This window comes from Lonchura striata, chromosome Z (genome assembly GCF_046129695.1).
Source record: "Lonchura striata isolate bLonStr1 chromosome Z, bLonStr1.mat, whole genome shotgun sequence".
Taxonomy (NCBI): domain Eukaryota; kingdom Metazoa; phylum Chordata; class Aves; order Passeriformes; family Estrildidae; genus Lonchura; species Lonchura striata.
In genome coordinates, this window is record NC_134642.1 from 26946695 (window position 1) to 26973540 (window position 26846).

The following is a 26846-nucleotide window of genomic DNA, read 5'->3' on the forward strand; positions in this document are numbered from 1 at the left end:
CACGCCCCCAAGGCGGCCTCATGGCGGCGGGGCGCAGCCGCAGCGCCGCCCGCGTTGCTGGCGGTGCAGCGGGCGCCGAGCGCTGCCCCGGCCGCTCTCGCCCCGCCTCGCCGCTCTCGGTAAGCGGCGGCCGCGGCGGGTGTGGCGGCAGCGCCTGCAGTGTGCGGCTGCGCCGGGGCCGCGGGCTGGCGGCGGCAGCAGCGCGTCTGCGCGTGTGCAGCGGCGGCCCAGCCGGAGCGGCGGGCGGGCGGCGGCGTGGGGCTCTGCGGGTGAGGCCCGGGAAGGGCGCGGGGCGAGGGGCGCGGCGGAGCCGCAGGGGCAGCGAGGCAGGGCGGAGGAAGGGGGAGCCCGCGGCAGCGGCGCTGCGGGCCCGCGGCGGGGCGGGCGGCGCGCAGGCCCCTCCTCTGCGGCGGGGCGGCGGAGCCCGGGGGCGGGCGGCGGAGCCCGGGGGCGGGCGGGCGGCGGAGCCCGGGGGCGGGCGGCGGAGCCCGGCGGGCGGGCGGGCGGGCGGGCGGGCGGCGGAGCCCGGCGTCCCCGGGAGCCTGCGCGGGGCCCGCCGCGCTCACGGCGGCCGCGGCTCCGGCAGCGGCGGAGCTGGGGTGACCTGTAGGAAGAGGAGAGCCCCGAGGGCCCGATTGTCTTGGAATGCAAGGGGGAATTAAATTTATTTCAACTGATTTCCCACGTATTTCCTCACCACAGCCCGCTGAGCCTGGCAGCCTGCGTTCGCTTAAGAACTGGTGACAACCTGGCGGCCCCCGATGGGGAGTGGGCCTGGCTGGGCCGAGAGGACCCCTGGGCTGCTGTTCAAAAGCCCTTTTATCATCCCCTTTGTTTTTATTAATTCCCGATGCCCTGGAAGTCTTCTGCCACTGGGGCCTTTGTTGGAAGCTCCCGTGGCGGCTGTGGCTAAGCTGCTGAGAGCTTGCCGAGCTCGCAGCCGTCTCCTGGGGAGTTCAGCGTTGCTGACACCTCGCACGCAGGCTGGCCGGGAAAGCGTGGAACTCCTCAGGGGTGCCCGCGTGTCGGGAGGTTGCGAAAGAACAAAACCCGTTCGAAATATCTGGTCGGTGGAGTTTAAAACTTACATTCCAGGCTGCACTTCTTGCTTCAGTGGTGCAATCTTTTCTGCTGAAGAAATCGTAGGAAATATCTTTTTTCACTTTTACAGTACCCTCTTTTTAATTCCTATTGCAGAGCAGTAGGAGGACGTGTAGTCTAACAGTATAAAAGAACAAATAGAAAATTGTGATGTCTGCATCTGTTATTATCTTTCCGATTTTATTTTTGACAACAGACACTTTAGTATAGGTTTGTACAGTTGATGTCCTGATGTCCTTAGTTTTTGAGATTTCACAGCCTACAAGCTACCTGTAAAGAAATTGCACATAAGAAAAGTTTTTTCTTAAAGAGTTTTTATTAATAAGGGTTTTTCTGTTGGTCTTGTGTAACAGTAAATGTTTAAATAAAAAGTTAGTTCATTTCCCATTCTTACCTGATTATTGAAAAGAAAAAAAATTATTCCCACAAAGCACCTTCTCTAATTTGTGCAAATATATGGTGTCTCTGATAGGAATTTAAAGGTGCAGCATCATGGTTATGAAAGCTACACTAGAAGATGATGATTCAGGATGGGAACTCGGTATGCCTGACAAGATGGAAAAGAGTAATACCAGCTGGATAGATATAACTCAAGATTTTGAAGAAGCTTGTAAAGGTGAGTTGTAGTCCTTTCATTCTGAGAAGACTTGGAATCCTTTGGAGGCCTAAGCATAATTCTTTGAGCTCTTCTGAGCACTAGTTTGACCCAGGTTCAAGCTTTAGATGAATAAGCTACATTGATTCTGTGTTAACTCTGAAGTTGGAATTATCATGAACCACCTCACTTTGTTTCCTCTTCCAGATTACATAAATACCTCTTTAATTAAAGTTTTTTCATCTTACACATTTTCACATCTGCTTTTTTATCTTTTACAAAGATTTCTTACTGTCTCTTCTGCCAAGTGGAAATGTCATCCCTGCATGCAGAATCAACACTCTGTTTCTTTCTTGCATAATTTTGGATCTCCAGGGTCCAGTAATTCATTTATTTCATCAGTGCATAATTTTTCATCTTTGAAACAAGTCTGCATTTTTGAACTGATGCCGTGTATCTCAGTAATGCAGTTGCTTCCATTTAAACAGTGCCTTTAGTACTGGTAGGTGCTACTGCTAGTTTACAGTTTTTCCAACTGATTTTATGATTACACTAGAGAAAAATAAATATAAAAACTGCATCTTACCACACAGAATATGACATTATGATAAACACTATTTCTGTATATTATTTCTGTATATGACTCTAAACTACTTATAAATAATTATTTCTCTATATTGTTTATATCTGTGTACCCATCAAATATATCTAAAGGCTCCTTTAAAAGTTATGAGGAAAGGGAAGCCTTTCAGTAGTCTCCCCTGGTAAAGACCAGGGCGCCTGAATAAAGGAGCAGAGGAAACAGCTGTATTCCAGGCTATTCAGATGCTACTATTTCACAGAATGATCATCACTGAATGATTTGTGTTGGAAGGGACCTTAAATACCGTCTCATTTCAACTCCCCTGACATGGACAGGGACACCTTTCACCAGACTCTGTTGCCCAAAGCCCCATCCAGTCTGGCCTTGAACAGTGCCAGGGATGGGGGATTCATAACTTCTGTGGGCAACCTGTTCCAGTGACTCACCACCCTCCCAGTAAGGAATTTCTCCCAGTATCTAATCTAAAACTCTCTTTTAGTTTAATAGCATTTCCCCTTGTCCTGTCAGTACATGCCATGTAAAAAGTGTCTCTCCATTCTTTTCTACCCTTCCTTTATGAACTGGAAGGATGCTAGATGGTCTCCATAGACCCTTTTCTTCTCCAGGCCGAACAGCCCCAACTCTTTCAACCTGACTTCATAGGAAAAGTGCTTTAGCCATCCATTCATCTTCCGTAGCCTCTAATCAACTTGTACCAACAGATCCATGTCCTTCCTGTGCTGGAACCCCAGACCTGGATGCAGTGTTCCAGATGGGGTCTCATGAGAGCAGAGGGGTAGAATCCTCTCCCTTGTCCCACAGCCAGGATATGCTTTTTGCTCTGTGGACTGTGTGCATAGTAATTCTAAAACTTCTTTAATTCCTAGAATAACAGAGGGATGAGAGCACACTGTTAACCACTGGATTTTTTTTTAGTCTTTCAGTCTTGAAAGTGCTTTCTAAGTAAAAGCAGTAGTGTCATGGGTTGACCTGGACCAGATGCCAGGCACCCAGCAAAGCCACTCACTCCTCTCCCTCTGCAGCTGGACGGAGGAGAGAAAACTTAATGAAGGTGCATGGTTTGAGATAAGGACTGGGAGAGATGACCAGATATCACCATGGGCAAAACAGGTTCAACTTAGAGATATGAAGTGAATTTATTACTGACAAAATCAGAGCAGGGTAGTGAGAAGTAAAATAACCCATTAAAAACAGCTTCCTGCCACCTCTCCTTCCTTCCAGCTCTGCCTCCCACCCCAGCAGTGCAGGGAGGCAGGGAATGGGGATTTTGGCAGTTCATCACCCGAGGCTTCTCCTGCTGCACCCTGGGGTCCCACCCATGGGAGACAGTTCTCCATGAACTTCTTCCACATGAGTTCATCTCATGAGCAGCAGCTGTCAGTGAACTGCTGCAGTGTGAGTCCATCCCATGGGCAGCAGTCCACGGCTGCAGTGTGGGTCACTCTTTTACAGGGTACAAGTCCTTCAAGAACAGGCTTCTCCAGCATGGGAGCAGGGCCTCTCTCTCTACAGGTCTCCCATAGGAGAGCTGTATCCACCTGCTCAGGTGTGGGTCTCCTCCATGGGCTGCAGGTGGATCTCCACGTCCCCATGGATCTCCATGGGCTGCAGAGGCACAGCTGCTTCACCATGGCCTGCACCACAAGCTGCAGGGGAACCTTAGCTCTGGCACCTGGAGCACCTCCTCTCCTTCTTCAGTGACCTTGATGTCTGCAGTGCTCTTCTTCTCCCATGTTCTCATTTGGCTGTTCTCCGTCTGCAGTTGAAACTGTGCAATTTGCTTTTTGTTTTTCTTCTTAAATCTGTTACCACAAGGTATTATTGTTTCTAATATGCCCAGTGGCTCTCTGGAGCCACCAGGGATTGGCTTTGATGGATGGACATGGAAGAAGCTTCTGGCAGTTTCTCATAAAAGCTATCCCTGTAGTCATCTCCCCCCACAAGCTACCAAGCCCAGGCCATGCAAACCCAATGCAAGTAGAAATTCCTGATCTGCTTTCTGCAGCTTGTTCACTCTTGGCATAAGGCAGTTTGGTGTGTGACAAGACTACCCTGGAAAAGCTGTGCTAGTAGGATGATTGTAATTGTTTGTTTTGTCCTGTTCCTTTGTAGAACTGAAGTTAGGAGAATTGCTTCATGACAAGCTGTAAGTATGTGTGTGGGATGGTTCTGGCTTTTAGATACGATTACTGCAAACATGTTGATGTTACCTAATAACTAAGCTTTTTTAGACTGTTACTTTAAATAAAGTATATAGAATATTATACATTCTTAGCAGTGTGTATGTGCTGCACCTGTATGAATGCTGAACATATCTGATCCTCTAAGTATAACATAACATTTTTCAATGGAATTGAAATTTTATTTCAGAAGTTGATAGCACATCTTATCATCTGTGGTGATTATATTACTGCACTATCTTATGGGGCATGCTCTTATGAAAAAAGGCCAAAAAGACTTTAAACCTGGTTGCCCTAAATTTCACTATCAAGTATTTGATAAACAATCTGTATGCTTTAATGCAATGTAAAGCACTTCATGCTAAAGCAGAAAGTGAGAACTCTACACATTGAAAGTATATTTCAAAGAAAAGCATGTGATAAAGATTTGCTGAATTTATTAAAGAATGATGAATTTAAATAATTTATTTTAAAGATTACACTCTTCTTCTTAGTGAAGGTGTTCAGTAAAGAAAAAGGTTATGTTTGAAACTAATAGCTCAGAAAACAGAAGCATGCTATTAAATGAAAGCCGTCTTAAAACTGTGTGCAAGGATGTCACCAGCTAGTTACCAAGTTGAATCAAAGCAAATTTTCATGTATAGTTTTATACATAAGAGCATTTCAGAGCAAATACACTTATCAGAATTTGAATGTGCCACATGCAATAAACTTTTTCTATTATAAAGCCCATTGCAGTTCTAACAAATGTTGTGATAACGTGAAGCACTGTATCTCTTCATATGTAGGCAAGTCTTTTGGTGTGGCTCTTCTGCAAGCTTTTTTTCTTCTGCCCTGAATACAAGTGATATGTCACATGCTGAGAGGATTTTTTTTGCATCCTTTGTCTTAACATGCCCATTTTAAACAAAGCTGGTATATTCAATATATATTAGTCTATGTTATGTGTATTGTCATTAGTGTGTGGGAGACATACCTTACATGTTTTTTTGGATATGGTGTACTAAGGAACAGTTTGTTCAGTTAATATCAGTTTATGATTTTACATGATGTTTAAGAAGTTGCTATGAAGTTTATAGAAACAGGTGTGCAAAGATAAAGTGATGGGATATTTCACTCAGGAGTGTTCTTCATCTTTAGAGAAAGGCCAGTAATTTTCTTTTACTTTTAGCCATCTCTTTTCTTATGAATTTGTTGAGAGATCCTTAACTTCCTGAAAACTATGATCTCTGAAGATCAGTACTAATGTTCACATACCTTACTGTCTGTGGTCAGAATATAGTGTACTTGGTTTGTCATCCTATGTTCTTTATCGTTAGTTTGCAAAGACTATTTTGTATAAAATAATTGCATTCAGCACATTTATTTTGTGTTCTTAGTTTTGGTCTTTTTGAAGCCATGTCTGCCATTGAAATGATGGATCCCAAGATGGATGCTGGTATGATTGGAAACCAAGTTAACAGAAAGGTTCTTAACTTTGAGCAAGCTATTAAGGTTTGTGTGAATTTCCTGGGTTTGCCTACACTGTCTGTAGAAATACACATTTTTATCACATTACCACTAAGCACAAGACAGCATAATGTTTTCAATCTCCTATTGAAATCGATGATTTTTTCTTTTGGATAATTAAGTAAAAAATAACTTGTGATGTTTACCTTTCTTGTTACCTGCATTATCACAATCATGCTAACCCTTCCAGTAAAAAGCAATATGAAATTATTGGGTATTGATACCTCAAGTAACTATATTTCCAACATTGTTTCTTGCAAATCACTCTGTGCGTCTCTAAAATATGCCTTTTATATGATGATATATTGGTTAGCTTCTGTTTAACCTGAATGGAAACCAGCTTCCTTAAAAAAGCTGGAAATTAACACTATATTATTATTTGAGTTTATCAGCATTGAACAGAAACTGGATAATTTACCAATATTGACAGTAATGATTAATTTTTGATTTATGATCAAGGTAAATTGGAGGACCGAGGTCGAAAGACTTGTTCTTATTTCAGAAAATGTAATACACTCAGAGGGAAAAATATTTTTTTGTGGTGAACATCTGGAATGGAGTCAGAGAACTCTGTAAAACACTACCTAAGTCATGTAGAATGTATGCAGGATTGCATACATCAGGCAAATTAAATGATCAAAGTTGCAGCTGTTTTGGTGTTCACCTTTAAGATGATAAAAGACTACAAGTATTTCCAGTTTAAGAAGCAGTCTTCAAAGAATTGGTCCTGCATATTATTCTTTGTTCAATCTTTATTATGATTGTACAGTTTTTGTGATTTTAGTGTTAGCAGTTAACTGGTTTTAAACTGTTCTTGGCTAGTAATAAGTAAGAATTGTTACTTTACCATTCTCTTTGGGTAGTTTTATGTTTGGTCAGTGTTAACTGATGAGAATGAAAAGTTTTTAAGAATTTGAGATGTGTTACAAAGCTAGAGGTATGCAATTACTCTGAAGTCTTAAACAAATTCTAATTCCTTTGTTGGCTTTGGTACGAATAAACTGTATTTTGCCTGTATAATTCCATAGTACTTAGGTTTTTGGTTATGGTTTTTTGTTTGTTTGTTTTCTAAGGATGGTACCATTAAAATAAAGGATCTCACTTCACCTGAGCTGGTAGGAATAATGGACACGTGTTTTTGTTGTTTGGTAAGCAGTTTCCTGTTCTTTAGGGTTAGATGGTTTTGCTTTCAAAATACAATCCTTTTATCCATCATAAAAAAAAACCGAAAAAAAACAACCAGCAGAACACAAAAAAAGGTTGACCAAGCAGAAAATACATACGTATACTTTTTAGTTGCTTGCCTTATTTATTATGGCTTAATTTTGATTTTTAATTTTTTTACAATAAGAAATAATGGATAGCTGGTAACACCATAAAAACTTTAAAAGCTTTTATAGTTTCTAGATTTCTAAATGTGTGTTATCTGATTGCCTGCTGTGTATTGATGTTTGACTGTGTTGGAAGCTGAGTGTGCAGTAACTGGTAGCACTCTGTTGCTTCTTTCTGCACAGCCAGAATTAACTGAGCTTACAGAAGCATTTTGAACAAAGAAAATAAATCTATTTATAAAAAATAAGTTGAATATCATTTACTTATTAATTGCAATTTTTTGTGTATGTGCTCTAATTTTCTCAGTGAATGATACTCATTATTTTCAGTTATTCTTACATAAATAATATTATTTTCAAAAACATTTCTAATCAGTTTAGTCAGAATGACATGTAGAGATCATAGTAGATCTGATACAGTGTAATATCATTTGTTTTCTACATCTGGTCCCCAGAAGGCACAGTAGTGATATTAAAAATACAATTCTACTTAATTTTTTGCTATTTCAAGATAGAAATTTAAGTTACTGAATCTTTCCCTGTAGCTTAAAGAAACATGGAAGTGGTAGAGAGAGGGGTTTGTGACCAGAGGCTTTTATGATGTAAAAGAGAGAGACCATGAAGAACATAGTCATTTGCATTTTCCCATTCACTTTTTATGCAGAGAAAGTTTGTAAGTGTGAAGCTCTCTTAACATAATGTCATGTCTAAATCACAGGAGTTAGAACTCATAGATGAGTTTTATCCAACACCAGAATTCTAGGCTTGAAACACCTTCACTTGCCCTTTTTTGGTACTTGATAAGGTAACCTTAATTTTTAAGGCTTAGTTTCTTAATGAGTTTTTGAAGCACAGTAAAATGGAAAAAGAATGGATCTATAAAAATGAGGACTTGGCTGTCATGAGTTAAATATTTATTTTCCTTTTCTCTAGATAACATGGTTAGAAGGACATTCCTTGGCACAGACAGTATTCACTTGCCTTTATATTCATAACCCAGACTTCATAGAAGATCCTGCTATGAAGGCTTTTGCTCTCGGAATCCTAAAAATCTGTGATATTGCCAGAGAAAAGGTTAATAAAGCAGCTGTTTTTGAGGAGGTATGTGTTTCCCATCTCCTGTGGGGTTAAATATGTGACATTATACCATCCATAGTGCAAGTAAAACAATGTGTTAGTGGCATTTGTTAGTGTTTAATTCAAGTATACTGTAGGAATAGCAGTTCATCATCCTAAAAGTATTAGACTGGATACCTTTAAAGTACAGTTTTCCACAATGAAGGTGTTTCATGCTCTTCCGTATTTTCCTTGAATATTGGAGCCACATAAATATCTTAATCAAGAAGCAGTGCAAGTCTTGTGTTTAACCATTTGAAATAACGTTTCAGTTGTGGTTATCTTCCAGTTTAATTTTTTTTATTTTTTCATGTTAGTCATTATTGCATTTTGTCTAAAACGTCTATCTGGCAATGAGATCAGAGTCCTGTTTTCTGTGCTCAGAGCAATCTGTTTCTTCTGAGCTTGGACAAGTCACTCTTGCTGACTGTATCTAAAATGGATCAAATACTATTTTGCAGCTATAGTTTTTGTAACATATTGGAAGGGTGTCACTTGATGAAAATATGAAGGGCATATTGTTATTAAGAATTTTTGCAGAAAATAATTACCTCAAGCTGGATTTGGGTGGGCAAGTCATTCAGTGTATTCATTGAGTGTATTCAGCTGTGTAGAATAAATCTGGACTTCTGTACTTGATGAAATGAAACAAAAGCACACCCCCACCATTCATCCAAAAGAGAAAAAGTATCAAAAAGACATAAAACCTATAAGAAAACCACTCCCAAAAAACCCAAACAAAAAAAAAATCTCAAACCCCAACCTGAAAATGTAACTACAGATTTTATATTTCACTACATATTGCTTCCTTGATCTTTCTTTTTTAGGAAGATTTTCAGTCAATGACATATGGATTTAAAATGGCCAACAGTGTGACAGATCTTAGAGTTACAGGTACAGTTTATGGTTTCTTTGTATCTGTCCAGCAGCCTCTCTTTTGAGCATGTGATTGCTTTCAGACACATCTGATTAATTGCTAGGAGTCTTAGCTGTTAAGTCTTTTATTTGTCTTGTGGAAATTGCTGACTTGATAAAAAAGAGATTAAATTATTTTTCCTTGGAAAAAAGGTTCAGTTGTCTTGTTAAATCCTTGAGAAACAGAAGAAGTGCTTTTAGATGTGCCAGTGAAGTGGTTAGGCATGAGCTCATCACAGTAAAGATACAGGAAAGTGCGTTACTTGAATTCTTTTTTGCTTCATAATTTGTTGTCCTCTAAACAGGTTGCATTACAAAAAATAGCAATCTAGTAGCTCTACAGCTATGAATACATATGTTATTAGGTACATCCATAAGTACGTATGTTAATCTTTTGATGCACGAATTTTTTGTATATGTATTTGAGCTTTCCACTGATGTATTTTTGAAAAGTTTGTGCACTCTTTAGCTTTGCATCAGTTGGTCTATATTCTGATTTTTGGTTGTTCCGAAACATCCCCACCATTCCTCACAAGATTATTTTTTGTGTAGTCTTTGGCTAATGGAAATGTAAAGCTCTTCTGAGTTAGACTTTCTCCATAAAACTTCTTTTTCCCTGAGTGGTGAAGGTGTTCCTAGGAATGCTTCTCTGCTTTTAATCATGCTGTGTTTTTTTCCAGGTATGCTGAAGGATGTAGAAGATGACATGCAAAGACGAGTGAAGGTATTGTTTTAATGTTTGTCTTGTCAATTATATTTCAGGTGTACTTAACATAGGTTTGGGGCAGGGAGTTGGATTATGAGGAATGAAGGAGGTTTGTGTCATTATGGTGGGGTTTTTGAAGTACTGCCATAATGGTTTCTGTAGTATGCTTTTAGTTTGCCTTTTAGCTAAATCTTCAGACTTCATTTGTACACTCCTTAGTAGTTGCTTCACTAGTAGTAGCTGGAATCATGATGTAGAGGATACACTGAGCTGGGACACAGAAAGTAGGTGTTTAACTTTCAGGTTAAAGGCAGATATACTATGTGATGTTAAAGAAGTTAACTAATTTTCCTATACCACAGCTTATAAGGTAAAGCGTTCATGCACTTTCCTTGCTTATTTGTAGAATTTACTGAGATAGATCATATTACTATAGGAGAGTCATTCAAGTATCTAGATTATATATTAAGAAACTTTGAATTTGAAAACTGATTTTGCAGGTTATTTAACAGGTGGATGTTTTAGAGAAGGCAAAGGGATTTTATCAGTAGCTTCCCTTTGCAATTTTTAGTAAATTATTTGACATTTCTTTACCTTGCAGAGCACCCGAAGTCGACAAGGAGAAGAGAGAGATCCTGAAGTTGAACTTGAAGTAATTGTTTGCTTTTTTCCCTGGATTTCATGGATGTAAATGGGAGATTTAAATATGGCATAATCACACCCCTGCATATAAGAAGCAGCCAGGAAGTGTGACCACCAGGAGCATGGGGAAGAGCTGTCAAAAAGCAGGGCATGCTCAGGCTTTTTGTGTGGCAGTTTGTGCAGGGAGGGCAGGAGTCCTGTGGGAGTTCTGTACAGCACAATACAAGAAAGCCATTAAGTATTAGAGAGTGTCCAAAAAAGGACCATGAAAATGATGAATGGCCTTGAGGGGGAGCTGTATGAGGAGAAGCTGAGATCACTTGCTCTGTTCAGCCTGGAGATGAGGAGACTCTCAGGGGAGACTTCATTGCAGTTACGTCTTCCTTGTGAGGAGAAGAGGAGGGGCAGGCCCTGACATCTTCTTTGGTGGTGACCAGTGGCAGGACTTCAGGGAAAGGTCTGAAGTTGTGTCAGGTGAGGTTGTATGTTGGATATTGGAAACAGAGTTTTCAGCCAGAGAGTGGTTGGGCACTGGAACAGGTTCCCCAGGGTGGTGGTCACAGCACTAAAACTCTGAGTCCAGGAAAATTTGGACCACACTCAAACACATGATGTGGCACTTGGAGTGGGCCAGGAGTTGGGCTGGATGATCCTTCTGGGTCCCTTCCAACAAAGGATAGTCTGTGATTCTATGATCTAATACCTACTGCTTGGTAATTAGCAGTATTATTTTATTACAGCATCAACAATGTTTAGCTGTCTTCAGCAGAGTCAAGTTCACACGCATCTTACTCACTGTACTAATAGCTTTTACGAAAAAAGAGGTATGTTCATTTGGCATTTTTGTGTTTGAATTTGGATCCTATGAAGTACCCATTTTTCATTCTTTTAAGATCAGGCAATTACTGTGTAGATCCTGGAGATTTGAATTGATGTGGATGGAGGTAAAGCTTTGAATAAAGCCTTACAGTGGCAAAAACTTAATTTTTGTTCAAAGTGGGAAACACAGGGAAGGCTAATAGCTGGCATTATTATGGCCTTGCAGAAAGACAGAATATTCATTATAAAACATTTAAAATATTTATAGATTTCTAATTAATCTTTTCACACATGAACAAAACTTCTTGTTTGAGTTCAATTCCCTCCTGTGGAGTTACTTGATGCTGTGCAGTATTTTGTCCATATCAGAAGAACTGTATGCTTTTCCTTACATGTGATACCAAATTCATATGTAGATATCTTTGGTCTGAGAAGAGGAATTTAATAGCATTCCATACAATCTGCCTGTTTTTTGAATATAAGATTTCCTAATTGTTGAGAGGGGAAGAGCTACATGCCCCCCTAAGCAGATTCTCATGCATTGTTTACAAGACTTTCAGTTGTACTATTGTAAAGTCTTACACAGCAAAATACACAGCATTGAATTTATGTAGAGTTACATAAAATACAAAGAACACTACCACACAAAAGTATTGGATTGTTTGGGTTTTTTTCAGAACTAGTTATGTAAGAATATCAGAATCTTAATGCCCTTTCTTTTTTCATATACTAACATTAATTAGATAGTCAAAATTTATTGGTTTGTAATGATAATAATTGTTTCCTGCCTTTCAGACGAGTGCAGTTGCAGAAGCTCAGAAACTAATGACTCAGGCAGCTGACTTGCTCTCTGCCATACACAATTCACTGCATCATGGTATGCAGGCACAGAATGATACCACTAAAGGAGGTATGTATCAAATTACACCATTTTTTCCTTTTCTCGATATGATCCCTTCATAAACATAAATATCTGTGTATTTTTAAAAAGTTGAAATCACTATTTACTTTGAATTAAAACACTTATATGCAAGTTGTTACAGATTTGCATTGTTTGATTTTAATTTTATTTTACCAGGTGGTGGTTCTCCTGGAAGCAATGATGTCATTTCAAAGCCAGAATTAATGTGAACTTTTGATTAAGTGCATTGCACTTAGAATTAGTGTATATGCCATTTTAAAATAGGGAACAGTACTTCACTGTTTTTACAGGAGGATGCAGGTTTTATAAAGAGTAATCATTGTCTTAGTTGGGTTGTTGGAGTCTAAGGAAGTTAACTGTCACTTTAAAGAATTCATTTTGGCTAATTAAATAATTTGTATTATTGAAGGGGGTTTTGAAAACACAACATACATGCAGCTTTTCTGTCTCTCTCCCCTCCTTCTTTAGATCATCCTATTATGATGGGGTTTGAGCCACTTGTTAATCAGAGACTGCTGCCACCAACTTTCCCTCGATACGCAAAAATTATTAAAAGGGAAGAAATGGTCAATTATTTTTCCAAACTAATAGACAGAATAAAAACTGTATGTGAAGTAGTCAACTTAAGTAACTTGCACTGTATACTGGTAAGCATGAATATTTCTTATTTATTGCCAAAAAGATCTGAAAATGATTTGCAAAAAAATCATTCCATGTGTGCATGCACTTGCTGACTGTAGAGAAAACTGAGCACTGTGCATGTATTTGGTGTTTTTAACTGTTAGGGTCAGTTTCAAAGTTTACTATCCTTCCTGATAGTTATACTTTTCTTCTTTTGACAAAGACCTTTTCTCCTCTCAAACATCAAATTTTTCCCGTAATTCATTAAGTAACTATGTCTTATTGGCAAAGCCCAAGCAGGTTTCTTTGGTTGAAGATCTGTGTCTACAGCAGCATAACATAATTCTTTGCTATATACCTGATTTTTTTCAAATTCGTTAAGCAGTATTCTGCACATGTGCCTATAACACAAGAGAGCACTAATTAGGTGTTTAAGCATGCAGTTTCCTAAATAGGCATAAAGCTAAGCAACTGCTTATGTTCTTTCCTGAATAACTAATGTTACTCTTAGTTACTACCTACATTTATTAGAAGACACTTAAATGCTTGAAATATTTTTTGGTATCCATGCATTCACTGACTGATAAAAGAGATAAAGTTACAGCAAACCTCTTGGCTTTCTATTTCCTCTTAATTAAAGAAAGGAGTGTTTGCATGAAGCGTCTGGTACCAGTTAAACCTTTCCTGGGTTTCAATCAATTTTTTAAAATCAATTCTCAGTTTTGTTCAATACTTGCTGTAGTTAGATCATGATCTTAACAATCTCAGTATCTTTTCCTGTACTATCATCTTTCTAGTTGTTGCATTTGAAAATTCAGAAACCTTTTTGTTAGGCAAAAGTAATTGCACAAAATCTTCATAATAAATTTTGTTATGTTTAAGTTATTCATGGTCTGTTTCTTACAATCTGTGTAAGCTATGCTCTTTGTATGCTTTTAAACAAAATATTGGTGTATTTACACAGGTGTGTATATTTCTTTAAAAAGGATGCATGTCTGTGTGTAAAAATGATTTATTTTATATTTATACATATATAAATTGGTATATTAACCTGATTTGTCTTTTTTTTTTCTTTTCCTGTGTATACATTAGGACTTTTTCTGCGAGTTTAGTGAGCAATCACCATGTGTTCTTTCAAGATCCCTGTTACAGGCAAGTTTTAATTATGTCTATTAATAAAATACTTCTGTATTCATTATAGATTCCTCTTATTAAGTATTTCAGTAATGTGCATGTAAGTTAGTAATAGTTAAGTGGTAAAAAATGTTCTGGTGATATTTATGTATTGAGTATTATGGAAGAAATGCTTTTCTATGAGGATGATGAGGCATTGGAACAGGCTCCCCAGAGAAGTTGTGGGTGCTCCACCAAGTGTTCAAGGCCAGGAAGTGTCCCTGCCCATGGCTGGGGGTTTGGAACTAGATGATCTATAGGGTCCATTCCAACACAAACCATTCTGTGATTCTATATATGGAGGCTTATGTTTTGATCTAATTTTTAAAATATTTTTTAAACACTGTTGCTTTGGTCATTTTAGTACATGCTAATTAAAACAGCATTTTAATTTTTTTTTCTCCGCCATAAAGCTGTGCCTGTACACACATTTTTATGCTGCTCTCCATGTGCTTTGCCATTTTGGGGCTGATATTTATATTCATCTCACTTTTTGGACAGAACTTAATGTACAGACTGCTTCTATTGCCACTACAGTAAAACTGATGGTTGGTGCAGAATAATAGGGTGCCCCTAAGATGCCAGAACTTCTTTACATTTGGTCCCTATTAAACCATGGGTAGAACCAATGGACTATAACTATGGGCAAGCAAAATGTGTTCTTAGTGTGTGTGTTCTCACCTTCCACTGCATGTATTTCTGTAATCCCTGTGGGTGCCTGACAGCAGAGTTTTTTCTTCAACTGTTGGAGAACCGTGTAAGAAAGGGACACAGAACTCATGGAGGGAAGTTATATGAGTATCAGACATGACTGATGTAAGTAGTAGCATCCAGAGGGATTGAAAAACGCCAGCAGTAGTCTGGAGATATGTCATCTGTGTCCAGAGAAGGCACATATTTTACGCAAATCTTCAGAAATACCTGATTTATCATCCAAGAAATTAAACAATTTTGCATGAACTCTATTATGCAAGTAACAGAGCTGTATTTGGTGTCCTGGGAATACCACAGAAATGTCAGATCTCAGTATTTCTGAGTCTTTAACCTTGGACCTTGTTGAACCATTTTAATTCTTAAAGTGATCTTACAATTTTATTATATATAATAGGTATTGCCAGAGCTTTCTATTAGTAATTCTAGAGCATTACTATTAACTTAAAATGTATTTCTAAAAACACATCTTTTAGACAACTTTTCTAGTAGATAACAAGAAGGTGTTTGGTACTCATCTCATGCAAGACATGGTAAAAGATGCCTTAAGATCTTTCGTCAGTCCTCCAGTACTTTCTCCAAAGTAAGTGGATCTTGAGTGTACTTGTATGTGTTTACATGTCTGATGAAAAAGTATTTCTGCTTACAAGAGCAATGACAAATGTACAAAAAGGATGCATTTTTTTTGTAGTGCTTGCATATGAAGGAGTCAGTTGCTGTTGCTGCACTCATGTTTCTTTCTTGTTTTGTGCTACATAGACTGGTGGCATCTATAAAAAATATGTAGGTACATGGATATTTCTTTTTTAGGTGTTGTCTTTATAATAACCACCAGGCAAAAGACTATATTGATTCCTTTGTCACACACTGTGTTCGGGTAAGTGTTCTTTCCAATTACAACATGTATGTGTGTGTGAGCACTTGGCAGATTTGCATACATTTGAAAATGAGACAAGTTATTTTACACACCTGACATGAAGGCAAAGTTGAAGAAGTTGGCCATCTTAAATTGGTAATGACTTTTAAATATCCAGTGTAATTATTGCTAGTTTTCCTCTGCTTCCAGATTTTTATTTAGCATTTCACTTTACAAGGAATCTGCATCTACTCTTTACAGATGCCACAGATGCCACAAATCCATATCCATATCACTAATAATTTTACATTTCGTCCAGTTTCAGTTTTCTAAGATTCTGTTATTGAACTGGCATGATAAAAATCATAACAAAATCAGAATTACTTAGGTTGGAAAAGACCTCCAAGCTCATTGAGTCTAAACCAGTACTGCCAAGTCCATCACTAAATCATGTCCCTAAGTACCATAACTACACATCTTTTAAATACTTCCAGAGATGGTGACTGAACCACTTTTCTGAGAAGCTGGTTCCAATGATTGACAAACTTCTTTGTGAAGAAATTTTTCTTAATATTCAGTATAAACCTCCCCTGGCACAACTTGAGGCCATTTCCTCTTGTCCTGTCACTTGACAGAAGAGATGAGCTCCACGTGGCTGCACCCTCCTTCCAAGCGGTTGTAGAGATTGATAAGGCCTCCCCTGAGCCTCCTTTTCTGTAGGGTAAAATAAAAACACCCTCAGCTCCCTCAGCTGCTCCTCACAGGACTTCTGCTCCCGACCTTTCACCAGCTCCATTGCTCTGCTGTGGCTCTGCTCCCTCAGTGTCTGTCTTGTGAGAGGCCCAGAAATAAATGAGATTTGAGGCAAGACCTCATACACCAGTACTGAGTACAGAGGGACCACCACTGCCTTGGTCCTGTTGGACATAGTGTTTCTGATACAGGTCGGGCTTGGCTACCTTAACCACCTGGACACATGGATTTAGGCATAAGAAATACCTCTTTAGCCCCTGGTGACCTTCCTAAAGGATGCTGACTCAATCTCACATTGACTTTTGTACGGAGAAATTGGCTCTTGCATCACTCCGTAGAGTTTACTTTCCTGCTGACTTGCACTTTGTAGGGAGTGGTAAGGAACCCACCTCTTAATGTAGATGTATGAATCAGGTGCCTAGATAGACATCATAGTACTTCTGTAGTTTCAAAGTTGTATTGGTAATTTAAAATTTCACTTTGCTTCTTTCAGCCATTCTGTAGTCTGATTCAAATCCATGGACACAACAGAGCTCGTCAGAGAGATAAACTAGGCCACATCCTTGAGGAATTTGCCACACTACAAGATGAGGTAATGTCCTAGGCAGCAGGCCAACAAAGTTTCTTTCCAGGTATATTATTGCCAGAGTGAAGCATGGTACTAAATTCTAAATGAATGATGGAAAATCCTTGACGCAAGGGCACCTAAAATTCAGCATAAGAAATTGTTAGGATGCATCCAAAAACTTCATGCTAGATGTGCTGAACAAAAACATACTACATTTTTTAAGATTAGCTTTGTCTAGTAAATAAACTTCAGAAAGACCTGTTGCAATATAATCTAATGGTAATTGCACAGCTTTTTGTCTCTATCCTGCTTGTGATTATCAGTCTGCAGGATGTAACCAGGTAAGATAAGGTGTGCTTACAAGACACCTTGGAAAATTCAGCCTTAGACCTACATATGATGTAGATATAAGTTTATAAAAAAAACCACTTTAAAATATGTGCTCTGACTAATTTTGGACATCTCTTAAGAATGGGGAGAGATGAGAAAAAAAAAATTCTTTCTTGCAGGAAATAAGTTTCCTCAGCAGTGAGAGCCATATAATAATAAAATATTTCCCAAGATGTATGTGGCAAGGAGAACAATTGAGGAACTTGGAGGGTGATTTTGTGTGCTCCATCTTCTTCAAGATGATTTGAGTTTGTTGCAGTATTGTAGCTGAGCTGTTTAGTTCATTTAGTAGCAGGTTATATGGATAGTTCTGTTTAGGCTTACTGATGATATTCCTGCTGTGAGAGACTTTGTCTTCCATGCAACTTGCTTCTTAAGACAAAATTGGTCTTGGCAATATTTTAGTTACTCTGGTGGAACACAATGTGTTTCTTGCATATAAAGCTTATAAATTTACTTTTCAGTGCAGCTAGGTTGTTTTTTTGGTTTTTTTTTTTTTTTTGAAGAGAAATAATTATTGCCAATATAGAACAATGAACAACAGCATGTAATGGGTTCTGAGTTTGTGCTCATGTGACTGCTAATGATCTATATACAAATACATTTAAAAATTACAACTTTTACCTATTTAATGTTCTTGCTACATTACTGTGTACAATATTTTTGTTCTATGCAGCAGAATTTACTTAGGTGAGTGTCACTGCAGTTTTCTGACAGTTCTAGACTTATTTCCATCTTTTAATCTGGAGCATGTGTTTACCAACCCAATTTGTTAAGATTTTATTTCTGGCTTAGGATGCTGTTTCAGTCAAATATTTTTCCTCCTTTGTCTATTACTTCGAGGTCCTTTGTTTTTTTTCAACAGGCAGAGAAAGTAGATGCAGCGCTTCATAGCATGTTACTGAAGCAAGAACCACAAAGGCAACATTTGGCATGCTTGGGCACCTGGGTCCTATATCACAACCTTCGTATTATGATACAGTATCTTCTCAGTGGCTTTGAGTTAGAACTTTACAGTATGCATGAATATTACTACATCTATTGGTAAGAAGATGCTTTATTGACAGCTCTTTGAGGGGGGATGCTCCCAGAGAGCTATAATTACACATATTTGAAGAAGGGACTTCAAATACAATTTTGTGATCTCAAGCTTGATGAACACTGTGTTGAGCAATATTTATATTATTGCAAGTGGAGAAAAAAATCTGTTGGTCTCTAGGTTTTTAAGCTTACTAAATATAATACACCTTTTTTTTCCTGAAATAATAATTCTCACTCTGTTTAGCTTTTTGGCAGAGGGTCTTTTCATTCAGTGAATGAAATGTGTGCTGATTTTGGTAGGCAAGAGCATGCAGGAGAAAAGCAATTTCCTTTATTCTTTCCTGCCTTTGTAGTCAGGATCAACTAGTCTTATTGATCTCTAGTATTCTGGAAAAGTTCTGCCCAGTTTTAAGTCATATGTGTAATCTGAAAGTTGACTAGCTAAAATTAACTTCTTATCTGGGGTATATTTGAAGAGACATCCTCCACCTTTAGTGAAAATTATCACATTATTTGGAAAGAGAATACTTCTATTTTTCCACTTCCATTCACATTAATTATTTTTCATAGTTACTGGCTTGTGCCAAAAGAGAATTTTGAATTTTTTTTTTAAACTACCAAGAGATTCCTATGTCAGCCATAAGCCTTCTTACTGAAAGGTTAAAACAGTGCAAATGATACAAACTTCAATGTATTGCATTTCTTCGTTGTTTCAGCAGTGGATTAAGTGAGAAAATTAATATTTCATAAGTTACCAGAAGATGGCAGTCTTTTTCAATTAGTAACTCAATCAGTAACACCAACTTTTGTAGAAGACAGTACCTTTTCTACCTGCCCATATTTCCCTCTACCATTTTATTAAAACCACTCTTTGTTGGAATTGTCATGTTAACTGCTTTTTTACTCAAGGGAAAAAAAAAGGAAAAACAGTTTCTGAGAGGTGATGTGCAAATGAAACTCAAATTTCTCAGTAATTTTTCTTCTGATTACAACATTTTTGTAACTATTACTACATTTTTATTGTACTTCAAATCTGTAATGTTTTTCTATTCTTTTTTCCCTATTACTTTTGATTTCAAGTCAAGTAAGATATTTATTGGACTCACTTCCACCTTCTAAAAAATGTTCTTAAAGTTGTCTCTTTAACTCTGAAAGAACTGCATATGTATGTTGTGTGTCTATGGGCTTGGCCCCTTTATGTAGTAATTCACAGCTTTTTAATGCTTTAGAAAGGCAGTATAAAGTTATCTTGTTTCTCAGAATAACAAGTCATAAGAAACAAAAGTAGAAAAGGTATTAACATAGTATCTTTAAAAAAAAACACTTGATTTGGTGGGGGAAGAGTTCTAGAAAAATTTGGTCATAGAGGAGTTTTGAAATAAGCTTAGACTTCATTTAGTAAATGTGTAAGAAGCTTGCACACTTTGAGCTGTTTGTGGTTGAATCTGAACCAGAACATGAACGTAGACCAAGGAGTTGATTCCAGCCATACAAAACAAAGTGTTTTCATGGGCCATAAGCATGGTCCTTTGCTAGGACACATCCTTTACCTCTTGGAGCACATGCCTTGGTACTGGGTGGGACATGTGCAGGACGAGTGCATGGAGCACCACAGCCCGTAACAGTTCTGTATGGCTTCTGTGCAGGTACCTCTCAGAGTTCCTCTATGCCTGGCTGATGTCAACACTGAGCCGTGCCGACAGCTCTCAAATGGCAGAGGAGAGGATAATGGAAGAACAACAGAAAGGCCGTAGTAGTAAAAAAACAAAGAAAAAGAAGAAAGGTACCTAGATGTAGAGTGTTAACACATTTTTTTCCCCCTTTTATGCAGCCATATAGAACTAAAATTCAAAATTTAAATAGGCAACACTGATATGGGTAGGAAAAATATCCTAATATTTATGAAGGGTGAATGTAAAGTTCCCTATTTAGTTAGTTTTTTTACTTTCAAATAGATCTTTCAGAAAAACACAAACTCATTTATAGTCACCGTATAGAGTTTCATCAGTTGTGTTATGTGTTGGACCTCCTCAAGAGTTCATAATTCCTGCAGAATTATGCTTTTAGTGATTAACTAGATTCAAACACTAGACTTTCAGCATATTTCTGTGATTTCTATTTGGCTTTAGAGGTTTCTTAAAGCATGTTTCTTAATTATACAATGGTGAGTTTCCCTTTCTTTTCCTTGCCAACTTTTCAAGGAGAACAAACAATTGGATATGAACAGCTCAGGATCATATCAACTAAATTCCCTTGTCTCTATGAAACATAAATTTTAAGGAATTTAGAGATTTTAGAGGAGCTAAGATTTTAGTTAAAGATAAGCTTTACTAGAGTTGATTAAAATAAATGAGTAGGCCTTGATGAAGTTACGAGTTAGTAGTTAACTAATGATTGCTTGTCAGCATAATGTTTAGTTAGCTGGGTTTATAATGAAGAATATAGAAACTGACAAATAGCTTTTGGGAATGTAAGACAATTGTGGGCCTCCTCTGTTCTGAAACCAACTGAAGACAAGGAATGGGAGAGTTCATTTGTCATATTTGCATTGAAAAGGCAGAAAGATCAGAATGAGGAAGACTTCATTTACTTCCTCATTTTGGGACCCCTCCCCATGAAAGGAACCACTGACCCATTTCAAGGAACAAACTATGCATGCTTAATAGCTTTGAAATTATTAGCATATGAAGCAAGGAATGGGATGTACCAAAATTATGTATTTGTATTTTGGGTGTTCAATACTTGTATGGATAAAAGGACTCTGTAATCACTTGGAAGCTGCGGTATTTGGGAGCTATCCCGCACGCTGCCCAACATCGAATAAACATACAGTTTCTAACTTTATACTGTTAGAGAGTTTCTATCCATCACAGTTGGATATCAGTACTAGATCAATATCCATATTTTTTTAATAAATCATCTAGAAGTTCAGAAAATTACTAAAATACTTGAGATGCCAAGTGTTGGGCAGTTTGGCATTAATTAAACACTGGAAACTAAAGGGAAACTTGAAAGAATGCTGTCAGGATTATTAGGATAAAAAGTGTTTCAACTTCTTAGCCCTAGAAGTCAAAAAGATCCCTGAACTAGGTCTCTTATGTACAGACTGAGTGTTTGAGGCTGTTGTTCAGTGGTTTATAACGTCATAGCAATACCACTGACCAATTTATTCCATTGAGAGTAGAATTGTGTTATGTGACTGGTAGGTGTGTCCTGAGGTATTTTATGTAACCAGGAGTCAGGTGAACTGAAATGCATGTCTAGGCTTTGTACTTTAGTTATTTTAAACTATAATTTAGAGTTATGTGACTCTGTGGAAATTTGGAAGAACTCCTCTGATCTGAAATTAATGCATGTACTTACACTGAAGTAAGAAAATGTATTTTTATGTAAAATTTGCAGTTCGCCCTCTCAGCAGAGAGATCACCATGAGTCAAGCATACCAAAATATGTGTGCTGGGATGTACAAGGTAACTTAATTTATGTTCTATTTGTTTCAAATCTTTTTGTAATAGGGATCCTGCATACCTTGCATACCTTCTTTTTTTGTAGTGGTGCTGGAAATTTAAGTTCAAATTTATAATTTTCTATGGTAAATTCTCTACAGTTTTTCTATCCTTCCAGTTATACCTATACCATAATTCTGATCTCCCTCACAGCAAAATATGACATAAAGCTAGTACTTCATATTTATCATTTTCTTTTAGACAATGATTGCCTTTGACATGGATGGCAAAGTAAGAAAACCTAAGTTTGAACTGGATAGTGAACAAGTTCGATATGAGCACAGATTTGCTCCATTCAACAGTGTTATAACACCACCTCCAGTGCACTACCTGCAATTTAAAGTGAGTAATCTTCAAACGTGCTGCTGCCCATGCTTTTATAGAAGTCATTTACTCACCTGCTTTAAATATCACTGTCATAGTAAAAAGAACCTCAAAGTTCACATTGAAGCTATGTCACAATGGCAAGGACTTCTGGCTTCAGTTTTGTGCAAGATATATTGGACTGAAGTCTTTGTAAAGTTAGATGTTTAAGAATTGGTCTGATACGGCAGTTTAAGATGTTTCTGTTTATATGCATGAAAATAAAATCTCTTGGAAGTCTATTAACAGACTTCTTGGCTGTGGTTAATTATAGCAGCATGTTTTTTATTAGTGCAGCAGGCAAACAAAGTAAACAAAAAAATTGAGTGATATTTAGAAGGGACCACTGAAGGCTTGTCTTGTCCAGCCTCCTCCTTGAAGTAGCATTATAAAATCACATTACCTCTGTCTTTATCTAGCCAAATCTGAAAAAAGTCAAGGTTGGAGATTTCCCAACATCTTTGGTTAAACCTGATTCAGTTACTTTCTTCTGGTCCTTTAAATCATAGGATAACTGATTGAGGGCTGTATTACTTTTTTTTTCCTAATGTCCAGACTGAATTACCAAGCCACAACCTGTGGCCTCTCATGTTACATTGTTTGGATGCTTTATCTTCTGACAGTTTTGTAACTGTCTTTCAAGTAGTTGTAGGCTGCTATTAAAATTACCCATTAGCATCCTTCCCATGAAACTGAAAAAGTCCAGCTCCACTGACTTCTCCTTGTGGCTTATATACTCACTAGGCCCCCAACCATCTCCACATCTCAACATCTTTCTAGAACTGAGTGGATCCAGCCCTGTATGCAGTATTTTAGATAACAGAACAAGAATACTGAGTTCAGGATGATAATCTTATTGATATGCTGACCATACTCCTGCTTGTGTAATCCCATATGAGGCTTGTCTGATTAATAGTAAGAGCATGTTTGTTGGCTCATATTCAGCTAGGTGTTTGCAGTACCCCTGGCTGCTCACCCAACAATTAGTCTTGCCTGTGGGGTTAGTCTGAACTGAAACAGTGGTATTTTATATTTCAGTTACTCTCCCCAGTTGAATTTTATTAACTGTTGAATGTTATTTCCACTGTAGTGGAAATTAAGAAATTATCACGGTCTTGTAATGAACAGTTTTTTAAAATTTGTAATCAAGAACAAAAAAAATTCAAGAAGCAAAATTATATAAAATGAAGTTTTGTACAGTTTCAGCATTTGAATTGCTGTAGCTTTGGTTAAAAAAATATACTTTTTAAAAAAATCTTTTTCCTGTCATTTCATACCCTGTTGCATACCACTATTAAAGCAAATGAATGGCAACTTGTTCAAGAAACAGACTGTTTTATAAAAATTATGAGAACTTAATTACGTTGTGTGACACTGTAATAGTTGAGCACTGTGCTGTTGCTTGGGATTTGCCATTTGAAGTAAATATTTTCAACTTCCGTTTGAATTTTGAAAGTGGTATTTAGCTGACATAACTCTTTTCTTGAATACAGCAATGTGATAAAAACAATCTCCTGGCAATTTTTAATTTCAATTTTATGTATTTTAATATGTATTTATGCATTTCTGAACAAACTAGGAAATGTCTGATTTAAATAAGTATAGCCCACCTCCTCAGTCATCAGATCTCTACATGGCAGCTAGCAAGCACTACCAGCAAGCTAAAATGATTCTTGAGAATATTCCGAATCCAGACAATGAGGTAAGACTGAAATAATAGGAAAATGAGTATTTGCTCAAAATAGTGGTCTTTTTTTAGCTGGATCTCCTTGAGATCCAAAATGTACTTCATCAAAATGCTGAGTAGAGTGCTTTGATTAAGGAGGAGACAGTGGAGAGTGGTGGCATCTTGCACAGTCGTCTGTTTCAGTATATCAGCTAGCATAAAGTTGTGCTCACTGTTAAAAAAAAGCTCTCTCTGCTGAGGACCTGAGATGCTGGATAGCAGCTTATTTCCTTGCATGTTGCCTTCTAGCCCCTTTCTAAAAGCACAGCACTTTTAACCAGACAGTGATAACATGCCTGTCACGCTTAGTTGGCATCTAGTAATTCAGATGGACTCCTGAGAGGTGGAGAAAGTAGGTTTGAGTATCATTAGGATGAAGAGGATTCAGTTTGGCACTTGTTCCCTGGAGCCATTTTCTCAGCGCTGAGCTGAAAACATGGGTAGGAATTTCTCCCTCTTTGTCCACAGTCCAAATCCTTAAGTGTCTCTGACTATATTTTGGAGCAAGGAGGATGCTTTTTTTGTCACATTAAGCCAATTAAGAATAGTTTCAGGATTAGGTCCTCCTGAGAATTTAGGACTCACTTTCTCCTCTCTGGATCATGGTGGTACTACATAAGAGCTATCTATTTGAGGCCAAGATAGTTAAGTTTTGAGCGCATTCAGAACACTTCCATACAAAAAGCCACCAGTTTCATACATGAGATCCTCTTACCGTTGTGTTGTAAAGTTGAAGATTAGATGCCTAGAGTTTATCTATACCCTTATTTGTGTGAGTGCCACAGAATTTGCCGAAGTTCCCATGTTTTTGTTCAAGAATTATTAAAGCTGTGGTTTTTGTGGCCTGTTGAATTTTTTTAAAAAATAACTATTAAAATAAATGCATCCTTCATTAAATTTAAACCATTCAGCTGTTGTATTTAAAACCAAATCGAAAACAGTCTGATGTCTGTTACACTGATCCTGTAAGAGAACTGCTGTATTGCTAATAGTATATCAACATGACAGTATTATCTTTTAAATAACTGTGAGGTCAAATGCTTTGACTTGAAGACTTCTGTTTTATGTTTAGGTCAATCGAATTCTAAAAGTTGCAAAACCCAATATTGTGGTCATGAAACTGCTGGCAGGAGGCCACAAGAAAGACTCTAAGGTAAGGAAATGCTAGCTCAATTGAACATAGAATGCAATAATACATACATTAAGGTTGTATATGGTTCATCTAATTCTATGTAAAGCCACCACAGATTTCTTAAGAGCCAAATGAGCATATTCAAGCTGTAGTTACTCTAAGAACAGGGCAAGTAACTCAATTTATTTTTCCCCTGGAAATAGTTTGTTGTAGTTAACTAAATATAGAGAAGTCTAACCTATAAATAAATGTTTTGAGAAAAAAAATTGGGAAATACATATTGGACAATATAGACTATAAGGGTATTCTTCAATAGCAAGAACAAGCAAGTGAAACAGCAGCTTGTGTGAACAAAGTCATGAGAGTGCTGGCTGCCACAATGACTATGTTTTTTCAACCTGTTGCTGTTTAGTTTTTTTTCTGTGTGCAGGTTGTTTTCATAATGAGTATTAAGTGCAGTAGTACTGCTATCTAATATCTGATCTTAAATCTTTTCTTCATAGGTTCCTCCAGAATTTGACTTCTCTCCTCACAAATACTTCCCAGTTGTGAAGCTTGTTTGAAGTACAAGAGATTTTCTTAGGATACTCGAAGAATATCTGTGTAGCAGATACCAGCTCTAGGAGAGGGAATAACTAGTGCTGCACTCGGACTATGAGGGCCGTTCAGGATAAAAGTACTGTCACACGAAGTATCTGTATCCTGCTGCCTTTATGTGATTTGAATGACAACTGCTGATTTTAAGTGGTTTGTATAAAGTTTATTGGATTTTATGTGTGAAGCTGATTTTAATCAATTCTATTACTAACAAACGGTGTATCTTAGTTCATATTATTACAGATTTTAATCAAATAATTTTTACTACTGTGTTCTGACTAAGTGGGGACTGAATAAAAATCATTGCAATAGAGCCTCATGTCTGATGATGTGCACAGCTAAGCTGATGCAATTCTGCATTTAACAAAGTCACTTGGAGAAATTTTGAATTTCTGTATTTTTGTTTAATTGCATCAGAGTTGCTCAGTTCGTAAATAGAGAAATGCTGGGGTTTTTTTCTCACCACATCCTCCAAGCTAAAAGGATCTTTATAGATATCAAGAGCAGATGAAAATTAGTCATTGAACTATTGAGTGAGTGATTCCTAGTTGGAATTGTTCCTTTGTCTTTGTTCTCCAAATGCTGGAGAACCTGCACAGCAGACACTCCCAATAGTCACTAGCAATAGCACCAGACACTGAGGCCTCTATTTTACCAACTCTGCAACTTGGTAACAATCTTAAATGTTTGCTCCTGCAAACAAGGAATTGCTACTTTTGCATGATCTTTAGTCTCCATTTTTTACTGCAATGGGGCTGCTGCATCCTATTGTCTTCTGTAGTAATTTTCAGGTAGATTACCAAAACAGGAGAAGCTCCAAACCTATCCCTGCCTTCCTGGAACAGTTATGCCTTCCAAGCTTTCAGATGTGAAATAGAGGTAAGCTGTTGTGTTATAGCAAAAGAGCAAGCAAGGAAAAAATGTACAAAAAGCAGACCTGCCCTGGCCAAGTCATACCTAGGCCATACA

At 37.8% G+C, this 26846-nt stretch overlaps 1 protein-coding gene across 2 annotated transcripts; it reads left to right on the forward strand.

Moving 5' to 3' along the window:
• The first annotated feature begins 22 nt into the window (after positions 1 to 22).
• Positions 23 to 26190, forward strand: NAA35 (N-alpha-acetyltransferase 35, NatC auxiliary subunit). 2 transcript variants are annotated; one of them, XM_021534429.3, is made up of 23 exons: positions 23 to 119; positions 1574 to 1717; positions 4413 to 4446; positions 5860 to 5974; positions 7063 to 7137; positions 8254 to 8421; positions 9264 to 9330; positions 10032 to 10075; positions 10659 to 10709; positions 11440 to 11523; positions 12314 to 12428; positions 12909 to 13087; positions 14154 to 14213; positions 15422 to 15528; positions 15756 to 15822; positions 17048 to 17146; positions 18378 to 18556; positions 20200 to 20336; positions 21956 to 22023; positions 22261 to 22401; positions 24002 to 24124; positions 25221 to 25301; positions 25784 to 26190. In XM_021534429.3, the coding sequence occupies exons 2-23, from the start codon at positions 1594 to 1596 to the stop codon at positions 25841 to 25843; spliced, it is 2178 nt and encodes a 725-aa protein (XP_021390104.1). In that variant the 5' UTR covers positions 23 to 119; positions 1574 to 1593; the 3' UTR covers positions 25844 to 26190. The 2 variants fall into 2 exon arrangements, with proteins under 2 accessions (XP_021390104.1, XP_021390102.1); XM_021534427.2 differs by lacking the exon at positions 23 to 119 and adding an exon at positions 155 to 269.
• The last annotated feature ends 656 nt before the right edge of the window (positions 26191 to 26846 follow it).

Bases quoted from the DNA above. Each gene is read 5' to 3' on its own strand.
- NAA35 (XM_021534429.3), top strand. From the start codon at position 1,594: ATGGTTATGAAAGCTACACTAGAAGATGATGATTCAGGATGGGAACTC. The intron at 17,147-18,377 runs GTAATGTCCTAG...TTTTTTCAACAG, and splicing joins TTGCCACACTACAAGATGAG to GCAGAGAAAGTAGATGCAGC. The intron at 25,302-25,783 runs GTAAGGAAATGC...TTTTCTTCATAG, and splicing joins GCCACAAGAAAGACTCTAAG to GTTCCTCCAGAATTTGACTT.